Source organism: Manis pentadactyla, chromosome 7 (genome assembly GCF_030020395.1).
Source record: "Manis pentadactyla isolate mManPen7 chromosome 7, mManPen7.hap1, whole genome shotgun sequence".
Taxonomy (NCBI): Eukaryota; Metazoa; Chordata; class Mammalia; order Pholidota; family Manidae; genus Manis; species Manis pentadactyla.
Genome location: NC_080025.1, coordinates 96,833,262 through 96,857,534, shown reverse-complemented (window position 1 = coordinate 96,857,534; position 24,273 = coordinate 96,833,262). Strand labels below are relative to the sequence as shown.

The following is a 24,273-nucleotide window of genomic DNA, read 5'->3' as shown; positions in this document are numbered from 1 at the left end:
ATTGAGGGAACAAAATTATAAGGTAAAAATTCCTCCTAGGACCTAAAAATACAAGTTTTCACCCTTTAAAAACTTTTTATTTCTCTCCTTAAGAGAATGTTCTTTAACATGAAGGAAAGTCATGCTGCTGCTGTTTATTAAGTGGGCTAAATATTTAAGCACTTTTTCCCATTTTAGAAATTATTCCTTCCTAAAAAAATGTTTAAAGGTAACACTTTAATGGGTAAGGCAGTAAAGTATGCAGAAAGAAAAAGCACTTTATTCAGTGCACACTGACAGTCTTTCAGTGCCATTCATAATTATAGTAAAAAAAAATATCTTATTTTTTATATTTTACTTAGTTCGGGTCAAGAAAAAAAATGTATAATTTCAAAACCCCTAGTTATTATTAAAAACTTATATTCCTTATAAATACATGTATATTTGTGTGTGTTTATGTATATATTGCATATATACATATGCAATATATAGTATATATAGAATATATGTATGTATGTATATATATATATATATATATACACATATATGAACCACTCAAAACAATTTTAAAAACTGTTCTTTGTATTTAAAATTACCCTTTTAAATACTCAGAAGTTCCATAGGTGGTGGCTTTAGTGGAATTTTTCCCAAAGTAAATTTCTTTGACTGAAACTGGCCCAGTTCTTTTGGTGTTAGTTGATCCTTGGGTGTGAATAATACATTATCTGTTGTGGTGCTTCCATTTGAGATTGGGAGAGAAGTGGATATACTATTTCCACAGGTGTCACTGGGTGACTTGGAAAAAGCAGTGTGAAAATGTGAGCCTGGACTACCAAAACCAGTCACAGAACTACTGCTTCCAAAGGCTGGGGCAGCCGGAGCTCCCACAGGGCCTGCTGCCATGGAAGTTGGAAATCCTGAAAGTCCAGGTGATCCAAAACCAGAAGCTGCAGGGCTTTTAAAAGAAAATGAAGCAGCAGATGTGATTTCAGGTTTTCCAAATCCAAAAGTTGGGGTAGATGCAGTGATAGCAGAACTGGCAGAGGGTGCAGCTCCGAAGGCTGGAATATTCCCGAATACAGAAGGGGCAGTGGCAAATCCAGAGCTTGGTTTAAAACTAAACTTCTGAGCTTTATCACTGCTGCTGTTATTCACTGGAAAACCTACAAAACAAAGAAAGAAAATGATGATCTATAGAGTCAGAAAATATAGCCATATTACTCCCTGTCCCTTTCTTATTTCTGTCCTGTTTGGATGTTGAGAAGCTCATTGGACAAAGAGGAAAAGTGAAAACGAGAAGTTAGAACAAACCCACTAAACCCAGTTGTCTTGTCTTCCTGCTATTTCTCATTTGCACCACTGATTTACCTTCACTCAAGAAGGCACCTCTGAGAAACCTCAGGGATTAGGGAGTGGACTTTCACTTTCAACCTGTTCCCACATTTCACTGGAGCTGTCACTTAAGGACAGCTATGCTGTTATAGTGACAACAAAGTCCTCAAAGGTGCTGCTACTATAGCTGTGTATTCCTAGGAAACTCTTGAAAATGATTTCTAAAATATATTTCTAAAGCCTGAACTATAGGGTCTTTCAAAGAACATGCCCATTTTTACTCCCATTTCACAAATGCTTGATGAGTCAAATTCTTTGAAACTCCATTAGACTGTAGAATCTATAAGGATAATTTAAGATGGCACTTTACATACCTCCAGGCTTACGATTTGATATGTATAAAATCCTATTCTTTGACATCAGTAAAGTCCTGCCTTATTTTATCACTTACCTGGTGACCCAAATGTTACTGCTTGCCTACTGCCAAATCCAAATGTTGGTGCTGTCTGATTTACTCCATCCTTTGCATCAGAGAGCTATACAAAAATGTAGGCACATGATAAAGTTCTTGATGAATTCTCAAATACCTTTTATATACACTTTGCAGTCAAATTCAATTTTTTAAACTGTGCACTTAAAAATGTGAAGTTAAACATTTAACACAGAAAAATGCCCACAATATGAATGTGCATAGAAAAAAATGGACCAATCTCAGTGAGTTAAAATTATGGGTAATTTAATTTACGCTTTTTAAATATTTTCTAAATTTCTTCAATGAAAACATACTAAATCAGAAAAGAATTTAAAATAATACATTTCACTCTCTACAGGTTGATCTGCATATATCAAGAAACCTAGATTTAGATAAGGGGCTTTCAGAGGCTACCCAGTCTATTACTCTAATGCTTGAACTGAAGTTGACTCACAACTACATTATTAAAAGCTCACCACTAAAATCTACCAAACATTTCCTAGTTCCTGAAAATACTTCATGCTCTTGCTGTTTCCTGATTTAGAAATGTCTTTCATCTTTGCTTTCTGAAATCTTAATCTCCCTTTCAAGAAACTTTGCAGTTACTCTTCACCTTCAAAAGCCTTTCCTAATAAATCCAAGCAGATTTCTCTTGGGTTAAAAGAGAGCAACACTATTTAAGAACAACAACAAAAAAACACCTTTATTGAGGTACAGTTTACATACAGTAAGACACATCTAATATATAAATATACATACATATATATATACATACCAGTCTCTGGACTCATGTATATTTATTATCCCTTTTATATTATAGTTATCCTTTCTGTATAAGCTTTCAGCAATGTTGATGGTGGGCCACCTCACCTCAGGAAGTAATACTTCCAAGAAGTCCTTCTGAATTCAAATGGCATTGCAACAACTGAAATGTGGAAAATTAGCTTGTACAATAGTCTAGTTATTTAGAAAGCACATATTTAAGAGTGCTTTCTAAAGGGGTGAGATATGGGGATTGTTATACAGTCATTCATTAATGAGAGCTACTACTCTTATATCCTTTCTTAGAAAGTAGAAACATAAACCTCCTAGGAAACTGGCAGTATGAAATTCTAAATGGAAATATTAAAACCTTATTTTAAAATAAAGTTCTTAAGAACATTTTATGGGGATAGAAAAATCATAAGTTAATTGACAGAGATAATTAATATGATACAGTCAGGATCAGATAAGAAGGTATATTACCTCCTAAAGGCATTTCTGTATAAGACAAGGAACATATGGTGGGTAAGTGTCCTTCAGTTACAAAAGTATACATTAGTCTAAATGCACATTCATATCATTTTTCAAAGCAATTTATCTTTTAAATATTGATAATTTGGAATGCTTGAATTTATGTAATATTTTCCAATTTTCAAAACTAGTATTACCAAAGTCAAAAACTTTATCTTAAATAAAATTATTTACTAAAGCATAATTATCCATGCTTTTTTGACTGAGGAACAGAGAGAAAGCAATTCCAGGATGTTGACTCCAAATGATGACATGGTTCTTGAGAATGTGTGTTATCATAATTCTCGACAGAGAATTTTAGCTTTGCTTTCCAAATCCAAAGTGAAATTCTCTGCAAAAAAAGCAATAGATACTTCCCTGAAAACTCCCTAATACTCACCGAAACTATTTTAGTTGATGTATTTGGATTTTTCAGTTCATTTACTCTGTTCCTCCACTGATTTGTTAACTGTTGGATGGAATTTTGCTGGAGAGAGAAGACAGGAAAATAATGGGACAATATTGAGTGTACCGTCTCTCCACAACAACTTCATGTCTTTATTTGCCAAAATCAAAAAAAGTTTGTAAAACATTTGTATGGTGTAACTTGGAAAATTTGCATTGGCTTGCCTCTATTTTCAGCTGTAGTCCCCTCTCCGTGTTCTCTAACTCCTTGTATCACCTGGTTAAGAATCACAAGTATGTGGCCGCACAGAGTTATACTTGGATGGGAGGCGAACATGTGACATGTGTACTAGTTGAAATGCATGAGCATGACTGCAGACAACTAAAAAATACAGTTTATGTCATTTCCTTTAGGCACCCAACTTACTCAAGCCCAGGTGTTTTATTTTTTGATACTTAATATGTGAGCATGTTAATCTGTATAATAGCCCACATCTCATTTAACTGTTTTTCTACCACCCATCAGGGTGTCCACACCTAAAAGGTGTCCCATAAATGTTTGTCAAATGATGAAAGGGTTTGATTTCTGGATAATGTGTAATAAAAATAATGGCACTCCTAGATATTATAGTCAAAATATATTATCATCATTTCAGATAACCAACCAATTTCAAAGAAAGTAATTTAGCAAATAATAATGGCCTTATCCTGAAAAAAATTATAGACCTCATCCACTCTGCCAACACACAAGTAAGCCACCACAAACAGAGAAGATGGAATTAACAGCTAACCTGTTAGTGAGATAGAGGAATCAGAAACAAACTTACATAACTCTGTAAGTTATTGCTGGTTAAGAAGTTATGGTATTCAAGTCTCAATTCTTCTGGCGAAATGTCTGTAAAACCTGAAGTGAGGAATCAATTGGAATCTTTAAAATAAATACCAGTATTTTTGATAGTATAGCAAAGCTACAGGTGACAGAAAAGGAAATATGCCAATGCTGATCATTCGAAAATTTTCAGAATCACAAGGAAAAAATTCAAAGCCTATTCTCTAATGTTCAATAAATTATAAAATTAGAATAAAATATACATATTTGATATCTGAAGGAGGAAAATCTTTCTAAAGATAAATGGAGTGGAAGAAATAGCAAAGAAAGAGTTGACTACATATATATTTAAACTTCTAAAATAAATACTATATATGCCAGAAAGTACAATAAGCAAAATTAAAAGGCAAATGGTAAACTGGAAAACCCTAACTGCAAAACTTATACGACAGGAGAAGGGCTAGTATCAGTGTATAACTAGCTCTTACAAATCAGTAAGAAAAATAGTTAATATGGGCAAAGAGAATGAATGGGCAATTCACAAAACAATTCAAAAAGCCAGTAGATAAATAAAATAAAGAAGTTCAATTAAAAATACAATTTAAAATAGAGATGAAATGCTTTATTTATCAGACTGGTAAAAATAAAAAAATGGATGATATTTATTATTATTCAAGGTGTGATGAAATGGACATTCTTCTAAAATGCCATTAAGAGGATTAAAAGGGTACAATATTTCTGGGAGGAAAATTGTCAATAAGCATTAAATACCTTAAAAATGCTCACACCTGACCTTAATATATTTCTAGGACTTAATCTCAGGAAATAATTAAACATGTAAACAAAGGATGGTATGTATAAAGATGTTCATCCTGAAAACAACAAAGTAGAATACAAAATTTGATTGTGATCCTAACTACACACACACACACACACTAAAATGTTATAATTACCTCTGTAAGATCAAGTGATCTTTATTTACACACTTCTGTATTTTTCAAGTTTTCTATGGTAACACCTGTAACTTTTACAATTAGGAAAACTTTAAGGAAGGAAAAAAATGTTCAGGATATTTGCTATGGAGAATTACTTGTAATAACCCTGATATTGTTAACTCCAAGGTCCCCTAGGTCAGAATAAATAAAAGGCTAAATGTTCAAATCAGAACCCTGTATTCCCTCTAACAACCTGTTTTTGCCATCTTTATTAGCTGCCCAAGCCAAAAAAACCTAGGAATCACCTTGTAGTTCTCTCTTTCCCCACATTAATCATCATCCTGCCAGTTTTAGCTCCAAAAGAGAACCCAACTTTGACCAATTTTGTCTTTACTTCTAGGAACTCTAGCCCAGTCATTAGTAATTGTCTTATAACTCATCTCCTTGCCTCCATTCTGCCCTCCACCCTCCTCCCACCCTTAACAGACCATTTCTTCTCACACAACAGTGAGTGAGCTATTTCTTTTTTTATTTAAAATTTTCATTTTGGTATCATTAATGCACAATTACATGAGCAACATTATGGTTACTTTACTCCTCCCCATTATCAAGTCCCCACCACATACCCCATTACAGACACTGTGCATCAGTGTAGTAAGATGCTATAGAGTCACTACTTGTCTTCTCTGTGTTATACTGCCTTCCCCATACAACCCACCCCCACATTATGTGTGCTAATCGTAATGCCCCTTTTCCCCCCTTATCCATCCCTTCCTACCCATAGTCCCCAGTCCCTTTCCTTTTGGTAACTGTTAGTCCATTCTTGGGTTCTGTGAGTCTGCTGCTGCTTTGTTCCTTCAGTTTTTTTCTTTGTTCTTATACTCCACAGATGAGTGAAATCATTTGGTACTTGTTTTTCTCCACTTGGCTTATTTCACTGAGCATAATACACTCTAGCTCCATCCATGTTGTTGCAAATGGTAGGATTTGTTTTCTTCTTATGGCTGAATAATATTCCGATGTGTATAAGTACCACATCTTCTTTATCCATTCATCTACTGATGGACATTTAGGTTGCTTCCATTTCTTGGCTATTGTAAATAGTGCTGCAATAATCTTAGGGGCACATATGTCTTTTTCAAACTGGGCTCCTGCATTCTTAGGATAAATTCCTAGGAGTGGAATTCCTGGGTCAAATGGTATTTCTATTTTTAGTATTTTGAGGAACCTCGATACTGCTTTCCACAATGGTTGAACTAATTTACATTCCCACCAGCAGAGTAGGAGGGTTCCCCTTTCTCCACATCCTTGCCAACATTTGTTGTTGGTTGTCTTTTGGATTGTGGCTATCCTAACTGGTGTGAAGTGATATCTCACTGTGGTTTCAATTTGCATTTCTCTGATGATTAGCAATGTGGAGCATCTTTTCATGTGTCTGTTGCCCATCTGAATTTCTTCTTTGGAGAAGTGTCTGTTCAGATCCTCTACCCATTTTTTAATTGGGTTATTTGCTTTTTGTTTGTTGAGGTGTGTGAGCTCTTTATACATTTTGGATGTCAACCCCTTATCAGATATATGTCATTTATGAATATATTCTCCCATACTGTAGGATGTCTTTTTGTTTTACTGATGGAGTCCTTTACTGTACAGAAGCTTTTTAGATTGATATAGTCCCACTTGTTCATTTTTGTTTTTGTTTCCCTTGCTTGGGGAGATATGTTCATGAAGAAGTTGCTCATGTTTATGTCCAAGAGATTTTTGCCTATGTTTTTTTCTAAGAGTTTTGTATTTTCATGACTTACATTCAGATCTTTGATTCATTTTGAGTTTACTTTTGTGTATGGGGTTAGACAGTAATCCAGTTTCATTCCCTTACATGCAGCTGTCCAGTTTTGCCAGCACCAGCTGTTGAAAACACTGTCATTTCCCCATTGTATATCCATGGCTCCTTTATCGTATATTAATGACCATGTCTGTTTGGGTTAATATCTGGACATTCTATTCTGTTCCACTGGTCTATGGGTCTGTTCTTGTGCCAGTACCAAATTGTTTTGATTATGTGGCTTTGTAGTAGAGCTTGAAGTTGGGAAGCGAGATGCCCCCTGCTTTATTCTTCCTTCTCAGGATTGCTTTAGCTATTCGGGGTCTTTTGTGGTTCCATATGAATTTTAGAACTATTTGTTCCAGTTCGTTGAAGAATGCTTTTGTTATTTTGATAGGGATTGCACCGAATCTGTAGATTACTTTAGATAGGATGGCCATTTGAACAATATTAATTCTTCTTACCCAAGAGCATGGGATGAATTTCCACTTATTAGTGTCCTCTTTTATTTCTCTTAAGAGTGTCTTGTAGTTTTCAGGGTATAGGTCTTTCACTTCCTTGGTTAGGTTTATTCCCAGGTATTTTATTTTTTGACGCAATTCTGAATGGAATTGTTTTCCTGATTTCTTTTTCTATTAATGTATAGGAATGCAACAGATTTCTGTGTATTAATTTTGTATCCTGCAACTTTGCTGAATTCAGATACTAGTTCTAGTAGTTTTGGAGTGGATTCTTTAGGGTTTGTTATGTACAGTATCATGTCATCTGCAAACAGTGACAGTTTAACTTCTTCCTTGCCAATTGGTGCCTTTTAAAACTTTAAGGAGAATGGGTATTATGTCTTTTCTAAATGTCTGATAAAATTTGGTGGTGAATCCATCTGGCCTGGGGATTTTGTTCTTGGGTAGTTTTTTGATTACTGATTAAATTTCATGGCTGGTGATTGGTCTGTTTAGATTTTCTGATTGCCGTGGCTAGGACCTCCAGTACTATGTTGAATAAGAGCGGGGAGAGTGGGCATCCTTTTCTTGTTCCCAATCTTAGGAGAAAAGCTTTTGGCTTTTCACTGTTAAGTATGATGTTGACCGTGGGTTTGTCATATATGGCCTTTATTATGTTGAGGTACTTGCCCTCTATACCCATTTTGTTGAGAGTTTTTTTTATCATGAATGGATGTTGAATTTTGTTGAATGCTTTTTCAGCATCTATGGAGATGATCATGTGGTTTTTGTCCTTCTTTTTGTTGATGTGGTGGATGATGCTGATGGATTTTCGAATGTTGTACAATCCTTGCATCCCTGAGATGAATCCCACTTGATCCTCTTGATGTATTTTTGCATTCGGTTTGCTAATATTTTGTTGAGTATTTTTGCATCTATGTTCATCAGGGATATTGGTCTGTAGTTTTCTTTTTTTGTGGTGTCATTGCCTGGTTTTGGTATTAGAGTGATGCTGACTTCATAAAATGAGTTTGGGAGTATTCCCTCCTCTTCTATTTTTTGGAAAACTTTAAGGAGGATGGGTATTATGTCTTCTCTAAATGTCTGATAAAATTCAGCAGTGAATCCATCTGGCCGGGGAATTTTGTTCCTGGGTAGTTTTTTGATTACCAATTCAATTTCGTTGCTGGTCTGTTTCAATTTTTTGTTACTTCCTGGGCCTGTCCTGGAAGGTTGTATTTTCTAGAAAGTTGTCTATTTCTTTTAGGTTATCCAGTTTGTTAGCATATAGATTTTCATAGTATTCTCTCATAATCCTTTGTATTTCTGTGGTGTCCATATTGATTTTTCTGTTTTCATTTCTGATTCTGTTTATGTGTGTAGATTCTCTCTTATCTTAGTAGTCTGGCTAGGGGTTTATCTATTTTGTTTATTTTCTCAAGGAACCAGCTCTTGGTTTCATTAACATTTTCTATTGTTTCATTCTTCCCAATTTTATTTATTTCTTCTCTGATCTTTATTATGTCCCTTCTTCTGCGGACTTTGGGCCTCATTTGTTTTTCTTTTCCACTGTCAATAATCATGAATTTTGACTATTCATTTGGGATTATTATTCATTCTTTAAATAGGCCTGGATTGCTATATACTTTCCTCTTAGAGCTGCCTTCTCTGTGTCCCACAGAAGTTGGGTTGTTGTGGTGGTGTTTTCATTTGTCTCCATATATTGCTCAATGTTTTAATTTGGTCTCATTGATCCATTGATTATTTAGGAGCATGTTGTTAAGCCTCCATGTGTTTGTGAGCCTTTTTGTTTTCTTTGTACAATTTATTTCTAGTTTTATACCTTTGTGATCTGAGAAGTTGCTTGGTAGAATTTCAATCTTTTTAAATTTAGTGAGGCTCTTTTTGTGGCCTTGTATGTGGTCTATTCTGGAAAATGTTACATGTGCACTTGAGAAGAGTGTGTATCCTGCTGCTTTTGGGTATAGAGTGCTGTAGATATCTGTTAGGTCCATCTGTTCTAGTGTGTTCTTCAGTGCCTCTGGTCCTTACTTATTTTCTGTGTGGTTGATCTGTCCTTTGGAGTGAGTGGTATGTTGAAGTCTCTTAAAATGAATGCATTGCATTCTATTTCCTCCTTTAATTCTGTTAGTATTTGGTTCACATATGTAGGTGCTCCTGGGTTGGGTGCGTAGATATTTATAATGGTTATATCCTCTTGTTGGACGAACACCTTTATCATTATGTAATGTCCTTCTTTATCTCTTGTTACTTTGTTTTGAAGTCTATTTTGTCTGATACAAGTACTGCAACCCCTGCTTTTTTCTCCCTATTGTTTGCATGAAATATCTTTTTCCATCCCTTCACTTTTAGTCTGTGTATGTCTTTGGGTTTGAGGCGAGTCTCTTATAGGCAGCATATAGATGGGTCTTGCTTTTTTATCCATTCTATTACTCTGTGTCTTTTGATTGGTGCATTCAGTCCATTTACATTTAGGGTGATTATCAATAGATTTGTACTTATTGCCATTGCAGGCTTTGGATTCATGGTTACCAAAGGTTCAATGGTAGCTTCTTTACTATCTGTCTAATTTAACTCACTTTTTACGCTATTGTAAACACAGTCTGATGATTATTTCTCTCCCTTCTTTTTCTTCCTCCTCCACCCTTTATATATTAGGTATTTTATTCTGTACTCTTTTGTGTTTCCCTTGAATGATTTTGTGGATAGCTGTTTTTATTTTGCATTTAGTTAGTATTTGGTTGGTCTACTTTCTTTGTTGTGGTTTTATTTTCTCTGGTGACATGTACTTAGCCTAAACAGCACTTCCATCTAGAGCAGCCCTTTTATAATACACTGTAGAGAGGCTTGTGGGAGGTCAAGTCCCTCAACTTTTGCTTGTCTGGAAATTGTTTAATCCCTCCTTGAAATTTAAATGATAATCTTGCTGGATACAGTATTCTTGGTTTGAGGCCCTTCTGTTTCATTGCATTGAATATATCATGCCATTATCTTCTGGCCTGTAAGGTTTCTGCTGAGAAGTCTGATGATGGCCTAATGGGTTTTCCTTTGTAGGTGATCTTTTCTCTCTGTTTGCCTGCTTTTAATATTCTGTCCTTATCCTTGATGACTGGCATTTTAATTATATATCTTGGTTTTGTCCTCCTTTGGTCCCTTGTGTTGGGAGATCTGTGGACTTCCATGGTCTGAGAGACTATTTCCCTCCCCATATTGGGGAAGTTTAGAGCAATTATTTCTTCAAATCACTTTCTATCCCTTTTTCTCTCTCTTCTTCTGGTACCCCTATAATGTGAATATTATTCCGTTTGGATTGGTCACACAGTTCTCTTAATATTTTTTCATTCCTAGAGATCCTTTTATCTCTCTCTGCCTCAGCTTCTCTGTATTCCTGTTCTCTAATTTTTATTTCATTAGCAGTCTCTTGCACCTCATCCAGTCTGCTTTTTAATTCTTCCATTGTCTGTTTCATTTCTGTTATCTCCCTCTGGACTTTATCCCTTAGCTCTTGCATATTTCTCTGTAGCTCCATCAGCATGCTTATGACTTTTATTTTAAATTCTTTTTCAGGCAGATTGGTGATTTCAGTCTCACCACGCCCTCTCTCTGGTGTTTGAGGGATTCTGCCTTTTCATGGGGATGGAAGTGATCGCCTGCAAGTGGCACGTGTGTCAGCTAGGAGAACAAAGTTCCTTCCTGCTTGCTGGTCACCTTGCCTGTCTCCATTGCCTGTGCTGGTCACCACACACAGGGAACAGCCTCTGGGTTAATCTCCAGAGCTGCTGTGGGCAGGGCGGCCCTCAGGATGGCTTAGGGCAGTGGTGCAGGTCGCAGGTGAGCAGCGTGTGTTCTCCTGTGAGAACGGCAGCCCTTCATGCTTTCAGGACTCCGTGCCAGTCTCCTTTGCAAACGCACACAGGAGGCAGCCTCTGGGTTGATCCCCTGAGCTGCTGTGGGCAGGCAGCCCTCCGGATGGCCTAGGGCACTGGTGGTGGTTGCAGGCGATCAGTGTGTGTTCGCCGGGAGAACGGCACCCTATGTGCTTTCCAGACTCTGCACCGGCTTCCTCTGCCTGTGCTGGTTGGTGGTGTACAGGGGGCAGACTCTGTGTTAATTCCCTGTGCCGCCGTGGGTGGGGCGGCCCTCGGGATGGCATAGGGCACTGGCGGGGGTTGTAGGCAAGCAGCGCATGTTCCCCATGAGAATAAAGCCCCTTTGTGCCTTCCAGACTCTGCACTGGTATCCGTTGTGTTGGTCGACTGCGGGCAGGGGGCAGCCTCTGGGTCTGGCCCGATTTGCCATGTGCTGGGAGAAGCCTCTGTGTGGTTGCTGTGGGCAGCACTGCTCCCCCGTTGCTCTACAGCAATGGTGGGTCAGCCAGTTCACTTGCAGTGCCGGTGGGGGAAATGAACAGCAGGCTGCTTATCACCGTGAGGGGCTTCGGTGCTGTGTTGCCAACCAGGTGGTTAGGGCGCCTGAAGTTCCTTAAAGTTGCCAGCCTGCACGCTGAGTGTGCCAGGATGATTTTGTCCACCTGTTAAACCCTTGTCCCTTTAAGACTTTTAAAGCATCCACTTTTCTTTTGTCCCAGGGCAGCCAGCTGTGGGAACCTGTTCACAGTCTGAAGTCTTGGATTTTGCTTTTCCGTTCCTGTAATATCCAGTACACCATGCAATGTGTGTCTGTGCTCCCAGTGCAGATTACCAGGGCTGGTTATCTAGCAGTCCTATGCTTCCACTCCCTCCCCACTCTTGATTATTTTCCTCCCATTGGTGAGCTGGGGTTGGGGGAGTGCTTGGGTCCCGCCGGGTCATGGCTTTGCATCTTACCCTTTTCGTGAGATGTTGACTTCTCTCAGATGTTGATGTAGCCTGGCTGTTGTACTGTATCTTCTGGTCACTCTTTTAGGTATAGTTGTATTTGCTGTATTTTCAAAATTATATGGTTTTGGGAGGAGATTTCAGCAACCCTACTCACGCCGCCATCTTGAGAATCTCCGAGTGAGCTATTTCTTATCAGATCATATTCCTCTCCTGCATAAAGATCTACCTGGATGTCCAGTGCAGACCCGACACAATCTGGCCCCTGGCTGCTTCTCTGGCCTCATATCATATTAGCCTTTCACTTGTTTACGCTCTTTCAGTAATTCAGACATCACTAGTCCTCAAACATGTCAATCTTCTTCCCAACCAGGGCACCTGGACTAGTTATTCCTATTGCCAGGAATGTTTCCCCCAAATCTTCCCGTAAGTGACACCTTCTCTTCATTTAGGATGCAGCTCCAACACTGCCTCCTTAGAATGGATCACCACCTATCTAAGGGAACATTGTCTCTCCTTCCAGTTGTTTCTCATCTGAACCACAGAACACAGAAAATGATTTGAGTGACTACTGTCTCAATTATCTCGAGGGTGCTATAAAAGTAGTATCATTCTAGCTGCACAGGGAAAATTCACTCATTATAATGGATGCCTAAGGGGAGCAGTTCTCTAACTTTCTGGTCTTGGGACTCACTTACATTCTTAAAAATCATTAATAATCCCAAAGAGCTTTTGCTTACAGAGGTTACATATATCAATATTTCCTATATTTTAAATAACACTGGGAAATGTAGGAATGATTTATTTACTTAAAAGTAAGCAACTAAATGAGAAAACTATTTTCAAAACAAAAAATAAAAATGTAGTGAGATGAGCGATACTGTTTAGTTTGTAAATCTTTTCAGTGTTTGGCTTAACAGAAGACTGCTGGATTACTATAATTGCTTCTGCATTCAATCCACTGCAATGTATTGCCTGGTTGAAGTGTATGAAGAAAATATGTTCTCACAGAGATACGCGGTTGGAAAAGGATGACGTCACTGGTCACTTGGAAAATACTGGTTTATTGAGTTATCTAGGACTTTAAAACGTTGGCATATGCCATTTTACAACAATATTAAAAAATTTGTATTTCTTAACGTTACTCCATCTCATCACAAGAGACTGTAAGTACTAAGGAGTCATGAAGCTCACAGTGGTGGTTAAGTTTTCCATAATATTCTCACTTCAAAGCTTGAATTTTGTCACTGGTAATAAACACTGTCAGTTGTTTTCTTTGAAGTGACAGGCTCACTTCATTTGTGTTTTTAGAAAATGTCACCAAATGCCTAAGTCTAAATAACCATAGCTGTCAGTCATTCTTTCAAATAAAAGCTATCTGTGAAAAAAGTGGCTGGTTTAACTCACAACTAAACCAATGCTTTTCCTCAAGATAGCCATGCACAGGACTTGAGCATGTGGCAGAAGCACCTTAGGTGTGCTTCCCATTTTGTCACATAGAATATTAAAAAGCTGTGCACTTGAGGGTTAAGATTTTTAAAAATTAATTAATTTTTATCTCTTCATCAAGGGCATTTTAAGGGAAAATGGCATTTAAAAAATTGTTTTAGTGACTACTATAGTCTGCTAGAATTTGTTGTCTCTGCCTTGATTTATGCTAAAAGAATTTACTTTTCAATGCTTTTGTACCAACAGTACGAATAGTCAACACAGTGAAAATGGCCATTAATGTATTAGTATTATTTTGAAAATATTTTTGAACTTGTACAGCCCCTGAAACAATCTCAGGAATAAGGCTGCCAGATTTATCAAACAGTAATAGAGGATGCCCAGCTAAATTTGAATTTCAGAGATAAAACAAATAATTTTTTAGTATAAGTATGTCCCAAATATTACATGGGATATTTGTATACTAAAAATACTATTTGCTTATCTGAAATTTAAATTTAACTAGATATCCCATATTTTATCTGGGAACCCTACTTTGGGATCTACATTTCACATTTTGAGAATCACTGCCTTAAGGCATTAGGCATTAGGTTCAATTCTGAACTGATTAAAAAAGGCTTAATACTTATAATTTATAGGAAAATAAGTATCTGCAAATATTTATTTGTATTACTTACGGTGTCCCTCTCTCAGGAACCTAAGCTTCCTAAGGGAAGGATCTTGTCTGTCTTGTTCATCACTATATCCCTAGCACTTAGAATAGGGCCTGGAATTGTAATTGTGGTGTGACCTGATTTTACTATTTTCTCCTGAGAACTGCATACCTTAAAAGAACTAGGTCAGAGAACCAAGATGGCAGCATGAGTAGAGCAGCGGAAATCTCCTCCTAAAACCATATATATTTTTGAAAATACAACAAATACAACTAATCCTAAAAGAGAGACCAGAAGACACAGGATAACTGCGAGACTGCATCCACACCCACGAGAACCCAGCGCCTCGTGAAGGGACGCAGCGCGGAGGCCCCTAACTGCGATAAACAGCTTCCCGCCTGTTCCCCCTCTGACCCGGCTCCGCCATATTGGAGAAACAGCCTGAGGCAGGCCACGCCCACAGCAACTGCAGCGCTAAAGTCCATAGCGGCTGGGCAAGATCAGAGGCCCTGTCTGCGTGCAGCTGCCCAGCACAAGCCACTAGAGGCCGCTGTTCTCCCAGGAGAGGAAGGCCACAAACTGGCAAGAGGGGACTTTCTCTTACCCAACACATGCGCCAGCTCCCACAAATATATCTATCACCATGAAACGGCAGAAGAAATTGATACAGACCAAGATCACAGAGGCAAACCCTGAGAAGGAGATAGACCTAACCAGTCTTCCTGAAAAAGAATTAAAAATAAAGCTCATAACCATGATGATGGAGCTGCAGAGAAATATGCAAGAGCTAAGGGAAGATGTCCGGAAGGAGATTACAGAAATGAAACAATCTCTGGAAGGATTAATAAACAGAATGAATAAGATGCAAGAGGCCATGGATGGAATAGAAACCAGAGAACAGGAACACATAGAAGCTGACGCAGAGAGAGATAAAAGGATCTCCAGGAATGAAACAATATTAAGAGAACTGTGTGACCAATCCAAAAGGAACAATATCTGCATTATAGGGGTGCCAGAAGAAGAAGAGAGAGAAAGGGATAGAAAGTGTATTTGAAGAAATAATTGCCGAAAACTTCCCCAAACTGGGGGAGGAAATAATCGATCAGACCATGGAAGTGTACAGAACTCCCAATAGAAAGGACCCAAGGAGGACAACACCAAGACACATAATAATTAAAATGGCAAAGATCAAGGACAAGGACAGAGTTTTAAAGGCAGCTAGAGAGAGGAAAAAGGTCACCTACAAAGGAAAACCCATCAGGCTATCATTAGACTTCTCAACAGAAACAATACAGGCCAGAAGAGAATGGCATGATATATTTAATGCAATGAAAGAGAAGGGCCTTGAACCAAGAATACTGTATCCAGCACGACTATCATTTAAATATGAAGGAGGGATTAAACAATTCCCAGACAAGGAAAAGTTGAGGGAATTTGCCTCCCACAAACCGCCTCTACAGGGTATTTTAGAGGGACTGCTCTAGATGGGAGCACTCCTAAGACTTAATAGATGTCACCAGAGAAAATAAAATCACAGCAAAGAAAGCAGACCAACCAAATACTAACTAAAGGCAAAAAATAAAATCAACTACCCACAAAAGCAGTTAAAGGAAGCACAAAAGAGCACAGAATTAAACAACCAACATAAAGAATGGAGGAGGAGGAATAAGAAGGGAGAAAAATAAAGAATGACCAGACAGTGTTTAAAATAGTTCAATAAGCAAGTTAAGTTAGACAGTAAGATACTAAAGAAGCTAACCTTGAATCTTTGGCAACCACGAATCTAAAGCCTGCAATGGCAATAAGTACATATCTTTCAATAATCACCCTAAATGTAAATGGACTGAATGCACCAATCAAAAGACACAGGATAATAGAATGGATAAAAAAGCAAGACCCATCTCTATGCTGCTTACAAGAGACTCACCTCAAACCCAAAGACTATAGGAACAAAGAAAGACTGAAGGAATAAAACAGCAGCAGAATCATAGAACCTAAGAATGGACTAACAGTTACCAAAGGGAAAGGGACTGGGGAGAAAGGGAGGGAAGGGAGGGATAAGGGAGGGGAAAAAGAAAGGGGACATTACGATTAGCATGTATAATGTCAGGGGGGCATGGGGAGGGCTGTGCAACACAGAGAAGATAAGTAGTGATTCTACAGCACCTTACTACGCTGATGGACAGTACTGTAATGGGGTTTGTGGGGGGATTTGGTGAAGGGAAGACCCTAGTAAACATAATATTCTTCATGTAATTGTAGAGTAATGACAAAATTAATTAATTAATTAATTAAATAATAATAAAAAAAGAACTAGGTCTTCCAACTTCAATCTCTGAATTATAAAGTTCTGCTACAACACTCAGATACTTTAAGCAATGTTCAAACTCTCCTAACTGTAGCTAATTTGTGGTTATTTGGCATGGTCTTGGTTTTAGAACCTAATAAGTTGTAAAATATTTTACACACACACAATTACTTAGTTACCTGACATATTAGGCTTCTTTTTTGTTGGTGAATAAACAGAAAACATCCACTGCCCTGATAATTTCCAAACCTCCATATCTTTTACAATTTCTTCCCTAAAATAAAAAAAAAAAGTAAAGGATTTTTTTCATCTGCTTATTAAAACTTATCATTTATAATTTTCAGTGGTTGAAATTTTAAGTTGTAGCAAATATTAATTTTAGATATTTTTCTATCATATTTTCTGAAGAGTTTTCTTTAAAGCAGAAGCTTAAAGAAATATGAACTTCATTTCATGATTATAATATTATATATCAAAGAATTTCATAATTTTGGTTTTCTAGTACATGGTACCATTAGCCAGCAGACTTACTGAGAACTATCACACCATACATATTATAAAGAACTAAAATATAATAAAATACAGAGTACTAACTTTAATCTTTCTTTGTTCATTACTATAAACATCAATGATTTACATGGGGAAGACATTACCATGTAAATAATATAGAACCATAAAATTTTTAAAGTGGGTAGGATTTTAGAGATAATTTTGTGTAATTCTCACATTTTACAAAAGGGGAGAGAGACTTATGTCCATAGTTACTTTGCTGGCAAAGCTGTGGATAGATTTGAGTCTAAGTTACACATTTCCCCCCCATCCAGAATGCTACAATTAACAGAGTGATAGCTACCACAGAGAATACTGTATTAAATTTAGGATTTTTACAACATCAAACAGGAAGGAGGGTTTTGTTTGTTCTTTACTTAAAAAAAAAAATCAAATGTATATGGTACATGGCTCAAAATGTTTACCACTAGTTCTAACTTAGTTATGGGAAATAAAAGTCTAAGAAGTATATTTATGTTCTATATTAGAGCAGAGAGCTGAGGGAATAGTTACAGAATCATGCACTGTTTTGGCACTAGTCATAAATTCTACCATGAACATTCTCAAGAAATTATATGGAATCTACTCCACAATAATGAAGGAAATCAAATGAAATGAGTTTGAAAGGGATAACTTTTAAAGTTTTAGAAGAAAAATACAAGATGCTATAAGAGATTTCCAATATCACAAGTTGCTTTCAATTACATCATATTTTGTAAAGAACTCATAATTTACAACAAACTTAAGTAGGACTACCTTAGAAAGATATTCACAATATAGTGTTATCAGTAGAAAAGTGGAAAAAGCATAATTAGCTCTAAGAAGGCACTGTACTGATATGTAAAGATGACATTTTTTTATGTGAAATAAAGTCTACTATGATTTATGCAAAATAGTAGTTACCTCTGAGGGATAGGATCATGGGTACTTTTTCTTCTTTTGTTTATTCTAATTTTTAAATAATGTATTACTCCTTTTTAAAAGAAAATATTATAGGTACTTTTGAAAAAAATAATCAAATGAATAGAAATTTTTCTGAAGACTTTTACTTACAGAAGTTTCTTTTCATCTTTCTGTCCATCACAGCTAGGTGAAGAAAATGCCTTCTGAGACAATGCAAACCCTCTGTTCCCATTCCTCGAAGCTCCAGAATTAAAAGAACTGAAAGATGACTTTTCTTGATCTCTGCTGCCTCCCCATGGTGCAGATTTTGAGAAACTGGATGGCTGAATAACACTGGAATTGCTCTTGTTAGTGGTATTCCATCCATGTCTGTTACTACCTGAAATAAGCAATAAAAGAAAATAATTTCACTGGCAACTCCACTTTTAGATCTCTAAAAATTTCATTATATTTTATCTTATTATGTTCAGGCACGATGCAAAGGTTCAACAAACACTACATTTCCACTCATTTTAAATCACAAAACTCTTCATTTTCTATTTATGTAGTTATATGAAACATCAACAAATCACATAATGGTCTAATTGCATTTTTGTAAAACAAGATTGAGAGGACTGTAAGCTCATAAAAATATATATATATATTACTAAGTTCAGCTGACCTAAGTTTATTAAGTAGATAATAGCTTAATAGTGGAATGGATATAGGGCATGTATCCTAAATTTTAAGTTCCTTCAGGATGGAAAGCTGTGTCATGATCATTCTTTGCTCCCCCACTGGGCCCTATATAATAGGTCTGAAAAACGGACAGCGTATTAAAGAACTGTTGAATATAAAAGATTAGATTCTACCCTCCATCCTTGAATAGATGATTAAATCTATTTGACTCAGTCCTGCCTCTGGGAAAACAACACCTACCCAACTATCTTTCGCAGGGAGGTTTTAGAGGCAATTTACATATGAATAAAGTGCATTGAGTTGCTCTACTATGAAATTTCATAATTACCAAAATGGGCCAACAAGACTCTCTTCTCTCTGCTCTTATCACTTCAACTATTTGATTTACTTACCAATTCCTGTTGCAAGCTAAAACATTGCTCCTTGTTTCTGACTGAATTAGGAGACATGCCATTAAACATGTCAAAAAATGGAGTGATGGGAGATATAACCCTTTATGAAAGTTCACCTCCCAACTCTAAAACTACTTAATAAAACCAAGGAGAAAAAGGAGCAGATTGCTGGGCCAGAACCCTCAAGTAGGGGTTGGTGGTATTTTATTTTTCTAAAGTTTCAAATCCATTTGGGGGATGATATACCTGAAGAAATTCATTCCTTCTTTTGTATATAGCTTTGGGCTTTCATACTTAACTAATTTCAGAAGCTTTTATTTGTGAGTTTCTACTTGGTGACTTTCACTTACATTTTTTCATCCATCAGTCTATACAGCCAACATTTATTTCCAAGTACTACATTTAGAAAGAGTCTCCACAGAATGTCAAATACTACCAGGTGTTTTTCCTGAAAATACACTCACATTTATAATACCTGGAGTCCTCATTTTTGGTTTTGGTTTTAAATACTTCATTAGACCAATTGTGGGTGATACACAAAGGCTGTCATCAAGAAGAGGATTCAGTGTAAGTTGGTCACGGGGACACCATGGTCAATGACACAGTATAGTCAATGATTCTGTAATTATCTTTCTACACTGATAGATAGTAACTGCACTAGAGCGGGTGAGGATTTAATAATATGGTTAACTGTTGAACCACTGTGTTGTACATCTGAAACCAAAAGATTGTATAGTAGTGATACATTAAAAGAAAAAAAGGTTTCATACGTGAAACCACGATCCAACACAAGGTTTAAGGTTTAATGAATAAACCCTATAGGACAAAAGGGCGTGGCAGGGGTCAACATTTTGTGGACCTTTAAGGACTAGGATCTAATTCTAAGAAAATAAAACCTAACTATTCATTTGACCCCTAAAACTCTGTCTTGTACTATGGTTTCATGTCTGACCCCTCCTTTCCTTGACAGTCGTTCTGCATCATCCACAATTGATTTAGTGAAATATTCCAAAAGCTCCGGCAATGACTTAGGCCCAGGGAGCCTGTTAAAGTGGTCCTCCACACCCACATCCTTCATAGCTCAGAGTTCTTAATTGGGCGTTCCACCCTCCCAGTTTTACCCCAAATTTTATGAGTATGTGCATTTATCTACGGTATGGCTCTGTGGCTTGTATTTGATTTTCAAAAGTGACGCGACTTCCCCAAAGTCAAGAGTTCAGACTCTGACCCCACTGGCTAGCCTCTCCTCGAAAAGTTTACTACAAATTACATTCAAGTTGTCAATGGTAAAAAGCAAGTACCCAGAAAGGCAGTAAAGTAAGACGCCTAGGCAGATCTACGCAAATTCGCTAAACCACTACCATACACGGCAAGGTAGTTTTGACGCGTACTTCCGACTTAAAAACTCATTGTTTGGCGTTCGTGTCATTGGCCACCCACCCCAGTCTTTATCCGCTCAACCAAACCCGCCCAACGCCTAAAACGGAGATAAAAACGTCCAAAAGCAAGTGCCGGGCCGGTGGGCGAGGCCGGCGAAGAGGCCAACGGGAGCAACTTCCGCATCACCTGACCAGCGCGCCGCAGCGAAGCGCCCAGCGACGGTTCCGCGGCACTGCTGGCGGCGAAGGGTTGAGGGGTACGTCACCTGAGGACTGTTGTTGCTGTCGCCCGCCCGCACCCCCGGCGCCGGGATGTTCGTTCCAGCACCGGTCTCCAAAGCGGCAGCGGCCTTGAAGGAAGAACTGACAAATGGTCATTGCGACGGCGGCGCAGACCTACTGGTCTTCACTCTTCACCCTTAGCTGGTCGGGACCCAAAGCAACCGGCAGCCCTAGTCACGATTCAGTGACGTCATGTTCTCGCGTCTTTTTCTCTTGTCCCGCTCCATAGTGAGGTGAGAGGCTGGACTTTACCAAACGGGATTTGAGAAGAGCGGGGTCGCCCAAGCCCCCCGCGTGTGGCCAGGAAAGTGGAATTCTTGAATTGTTAGGTGGGAAAAGGGGCGCATTTGACCGGGGTAGGGCCTCGGCCTTCAAGTGAGGCTTGAAGTCTGAAACGAGAGGAAAGCGGGTCCGGCAAACCCAAAAACTTGGGCAAGGCTTTGAGGGAAGGATTAGCTGTGGTTTAGGAGACCAGTCCTCTCATTTGTAACTGCTGAGAGAGTAAAGTCTGCCCAGCCATTCATCAGGCTGGATAGCAGAATCTGATAAAGCCTGTTGTAACGTTACCAGGAAACACTGTTTCATTCAAGGACAGAACGCAACTGAAAAATAAGAGTAACAGCCCCCATCTCTGGGTGAGAACTACATTCTTCCACTCTGAGAAATCTCGTTCTTTGAAGTCCATGTAAGCATTATTTGTTACGATGTAAGAATGAAACATCGCACTCTCGCCTGGAGAATCTAAGACTTTTTAAAAATATCATTAATGTACAATTACTTGAACAACCTTATAGTTACTAGACGCCCCCATTATCAAGTCCCCCTCACATACCCCATCACAGTCACTGTCTATCAGCATAGTAAGATGCTGTAGAATCACTACGTGTCTTCTCTACATACTGCCTTTCCCATGTCCCCACACCCCCTACATTATGTGTGCTAATCGTAATGCCCTATTTCCCCCCTTATCCCTCCCTTCCCACCCAACCCAGTCTCTTTCCCTTTGGTAACTGTTAGTCCATTCTTGACTTCTGTGAGTCTGCTGCTGTTTTTGTTCCTTCAGTTTTTGCTTTGTTCTTATACTCCACAGATAAGTGAAATCATTTGATACTTGTCTTCCTCTGCCTGGCTTATTTCACTGAGCATAATACACTCTAGCTCCATCCATGTTGTTGCAAATGGTAGGATTTGTTTTCTTATGGCTGAATAATATTCCATTGTGTGTATGTACCACATCTTCTTTTCCATTCATCTACTGATGGACACTTAGGTTGCTTCCATTTCTTGGCTATTGTAAATAGTGCTGTGATAAACATAGGAGTGCATATGTCTTTTTCAAACTGGGCTGCTGCATTCTTAGGATAAATTCCTAGGAGTGGAATTCCTGGGTCAAATGGTATTTCTATTTTGAGCTTTTTGAGGAACCTCCATTCTGCTTTCCAGAGTGGTTGAACTAGTTTACATTCCCACCAGCAGAGTAGGAGGGTTCCCCTTTCTCCACAACCTTGCCAACATTTGTTATTGTTTGTCTTTAGGATGTTGGCCATCCTAACTGATGTGATATCTCATTGTGGTTTTAATTTGCATTTCTCTGATGATTAACAATGTGGAGCATCTTTTCATGTGCCTGTTGGCCATCTGAATTTCTTCTGTGGAGAAGTGTCTGTTCAGATTCGCTGCCCATTTTTTAATTTGCTTATTTGCTTTTTGTTTGTTGAGGTGCATGAGCTCTTTATATAATTTGGATGTCAACCCTTTGTCAGATACGTCATTTATGATTATATTCTCCCATACTGTAGGGTGTCTTTTTGTTCTGCTGATGGTATCCTTTGCTGTACAGAAGCTTTTTAGTTTGATACAGTCTCACTTGTTCATTTTTGCTTTTGTTTCCCTTGCCCAGGGAGTTTTTTTGCCTATATTTTTTTCTAAGAGTTTTATGGTTTCATGACTTACATTCAGGTCTTTGATCCATTTTGAGTTTACTTTTGTGTATGGGGTTAGACAATCCAGTTTGATTCTCTTACATGTAGCTGTCCAGTTTTACCAACACCAGTTGTTGAAGAGGCTGATCTAAGACATTTTGATACAGAGAAGCAACCTCCATTTCTACCCAGGTGCAGAGGTTCAGATAAGGGATTCCTGAAAAGACCATTCCATATTTTCTTAACTTCACTTATTAAATTCACTTCAGAGCACATCTGATGTTGATGCCTTTACACACATTGAAAACTGGTCCTTGTCACTCAAGTCACAAAACACAATGACAAAGTTTTGAGGAAAGGAATAGTTTACTAATTTGGCAGCAAATGAGGGAGTGGCAGGCTCCTGCCTTGAAACACTGTCTGAAGCACAAGCAGTTAGGGCTTTTACAGGGGAAATTGTGGAAGAGAGGCTGTGGCATTTGTGACCACAGACACAAAGTAGCAACTTGCAAGGATCTGAGCAGACATTCTTGTGCTGATTCAATTGCTTTTTGTTTGTCTTAGCAGTTCCTCCACAGTACCTGGGACAGGATGTCTTGCGTTCTCAAAATCATCGTTCTGCAAAATAATCTTTCTGCATTCTCTCTGACCCTGAGACTCAGAAAATAGAGAGAACAAAAAAGAAACTGCCACCTGTTAACAGTAAGTTTTGGGGGCTTCTTGAACTCATTTTCAAGTTAGTGTTAAATTTTAAACCCAGGAGTTTAATTCAGTTTTTCTTTGTTACAAACCTATCAAAACTCTTGCATTTAAATTTTTCCTGAATTCCACCTTCCCCACAAATCCTGCAGTATCTTTTCTTTCCGAAGTGAGACACCCTACAGTTCGTCTGGTGTGCAGTCTCCTTAGTTGCAATGAATCAATAAACCTGACATTGGATTGCAGGTTTGTTTCTAGTGGTTTAGGATTGGTAATTGCTCCTGCTCATGCACCTACTTTGTTTGGATTTTGAGAACAGTAGAATCTACATAGATACTGGGAATAACTGATGCAACCTAGTTTATTTTTAAAAATCAGTTTAATTCATTTATTTTGAAACAAACCTATGGAACAATTACAAATGTAGTTCAAATAACTCTTTTCCTGAACTATTTGAGACTATATTGTAGACTTGATACCCCATCAGAAAATACTCGTATTCCTATAAACAAGGCATTCATAACCACAATAAAATCACCAAAATCAGGACCTTAATATTGATGCATTACTATTTAGTCCTTAGATTCCATTCATGTTTTGCTAAATGTCCCAATAATGTCCTTGAAATAAAAAGGTACAGTTTAGAATCATTGTTTCCTTTTCATTTCTTTAGTCTCCTTTGTTCTGAAATGTTGCTTGCATCCTTCCTTGATTTTTATGACTTTGACACTATTA

General features: G+C 37.9%; 1 protein-coding gene and 1 long non-coding RNA gene across 3 annotated transcripts in view; one reads left to right on the top strand and one right to left on the bottom strand.

Moving 5' to 3' along the window:
* Positions 1-540: 540 nt before the first annotated feature.
* NUP42 (nucleoporin 42) lies at positions 541-21,066 on the bottom strand. 2 transcript variants are annotated; one of them, XM_036877591.2, is made up of 7 exons: positions 20,902-21,066; positions 18,337-18,565; positions 16,914-17,008; positions 4,288-4,364; positions 3,456-3,542; positions 1,763-1,847; positions 541-1,142 (listed from the first exon to the last, which is right to left on the bottom strand). In XM_036877591.2, exons 1-7 carry the CDS (start codon positions 21,011-21,013, stop codon positions 580-582), a joined length of 1,248 nt encoding a protein of 415 aa, XP_036733486.1. In that variant the 5' UTR covers positions 21,014-21,066; the 3' UTR covers positions 541-579. The 2 variants fall into 2 exon arrangements, with proteins under 2 accessions (XP_036733486.1, XP_036733496.1); XM_036877601.2 differs by having other exon boundaries at positions 20,823-20,945.
* LOC118908354 (uncharacterized) overlaps positions 21,057-24,273 on the top strand; it is a 71,817-nt gene continuing 68,600 nt past the window's right edge. Inside the window, exons 1-2 of the long non-coding RNA XR_008998511.1 lie at positions 21,057-21,602; positions 23,404-23,541. This is a non-coding gene — a long non-coding RNA (uncharacterized LOC118908354). The remainder of the gene's footprint in view (positions 21,603-23,403; positions 23,542-24,273) is intronic.

Bases quoted from the DNA above. Each gene is read 5' to 3' on its own strand.
- NUP42 (XM_036877591.2), bottom strand. From the start codon at position 21,013: ATGACCATTTGTCAGTTCTTCCTTCAAGGCCGCTGCCGCTTTGGAGAC. The intron at 17,009-18,336 runs GTAAGTAAAAGT...TTTTTATTTTAG, and splicing joins AAAGATGAAAAGAAACTTCT to GGAAGAAATTGTAAAAGATA. The intron at 4,365-16,913 runs GTAACTAAGTAA...TCCTCACTTCAG, and splicing joins AAAGAAGCCTAATATGTCAG to GTTTTACAGACATTTCGCCA.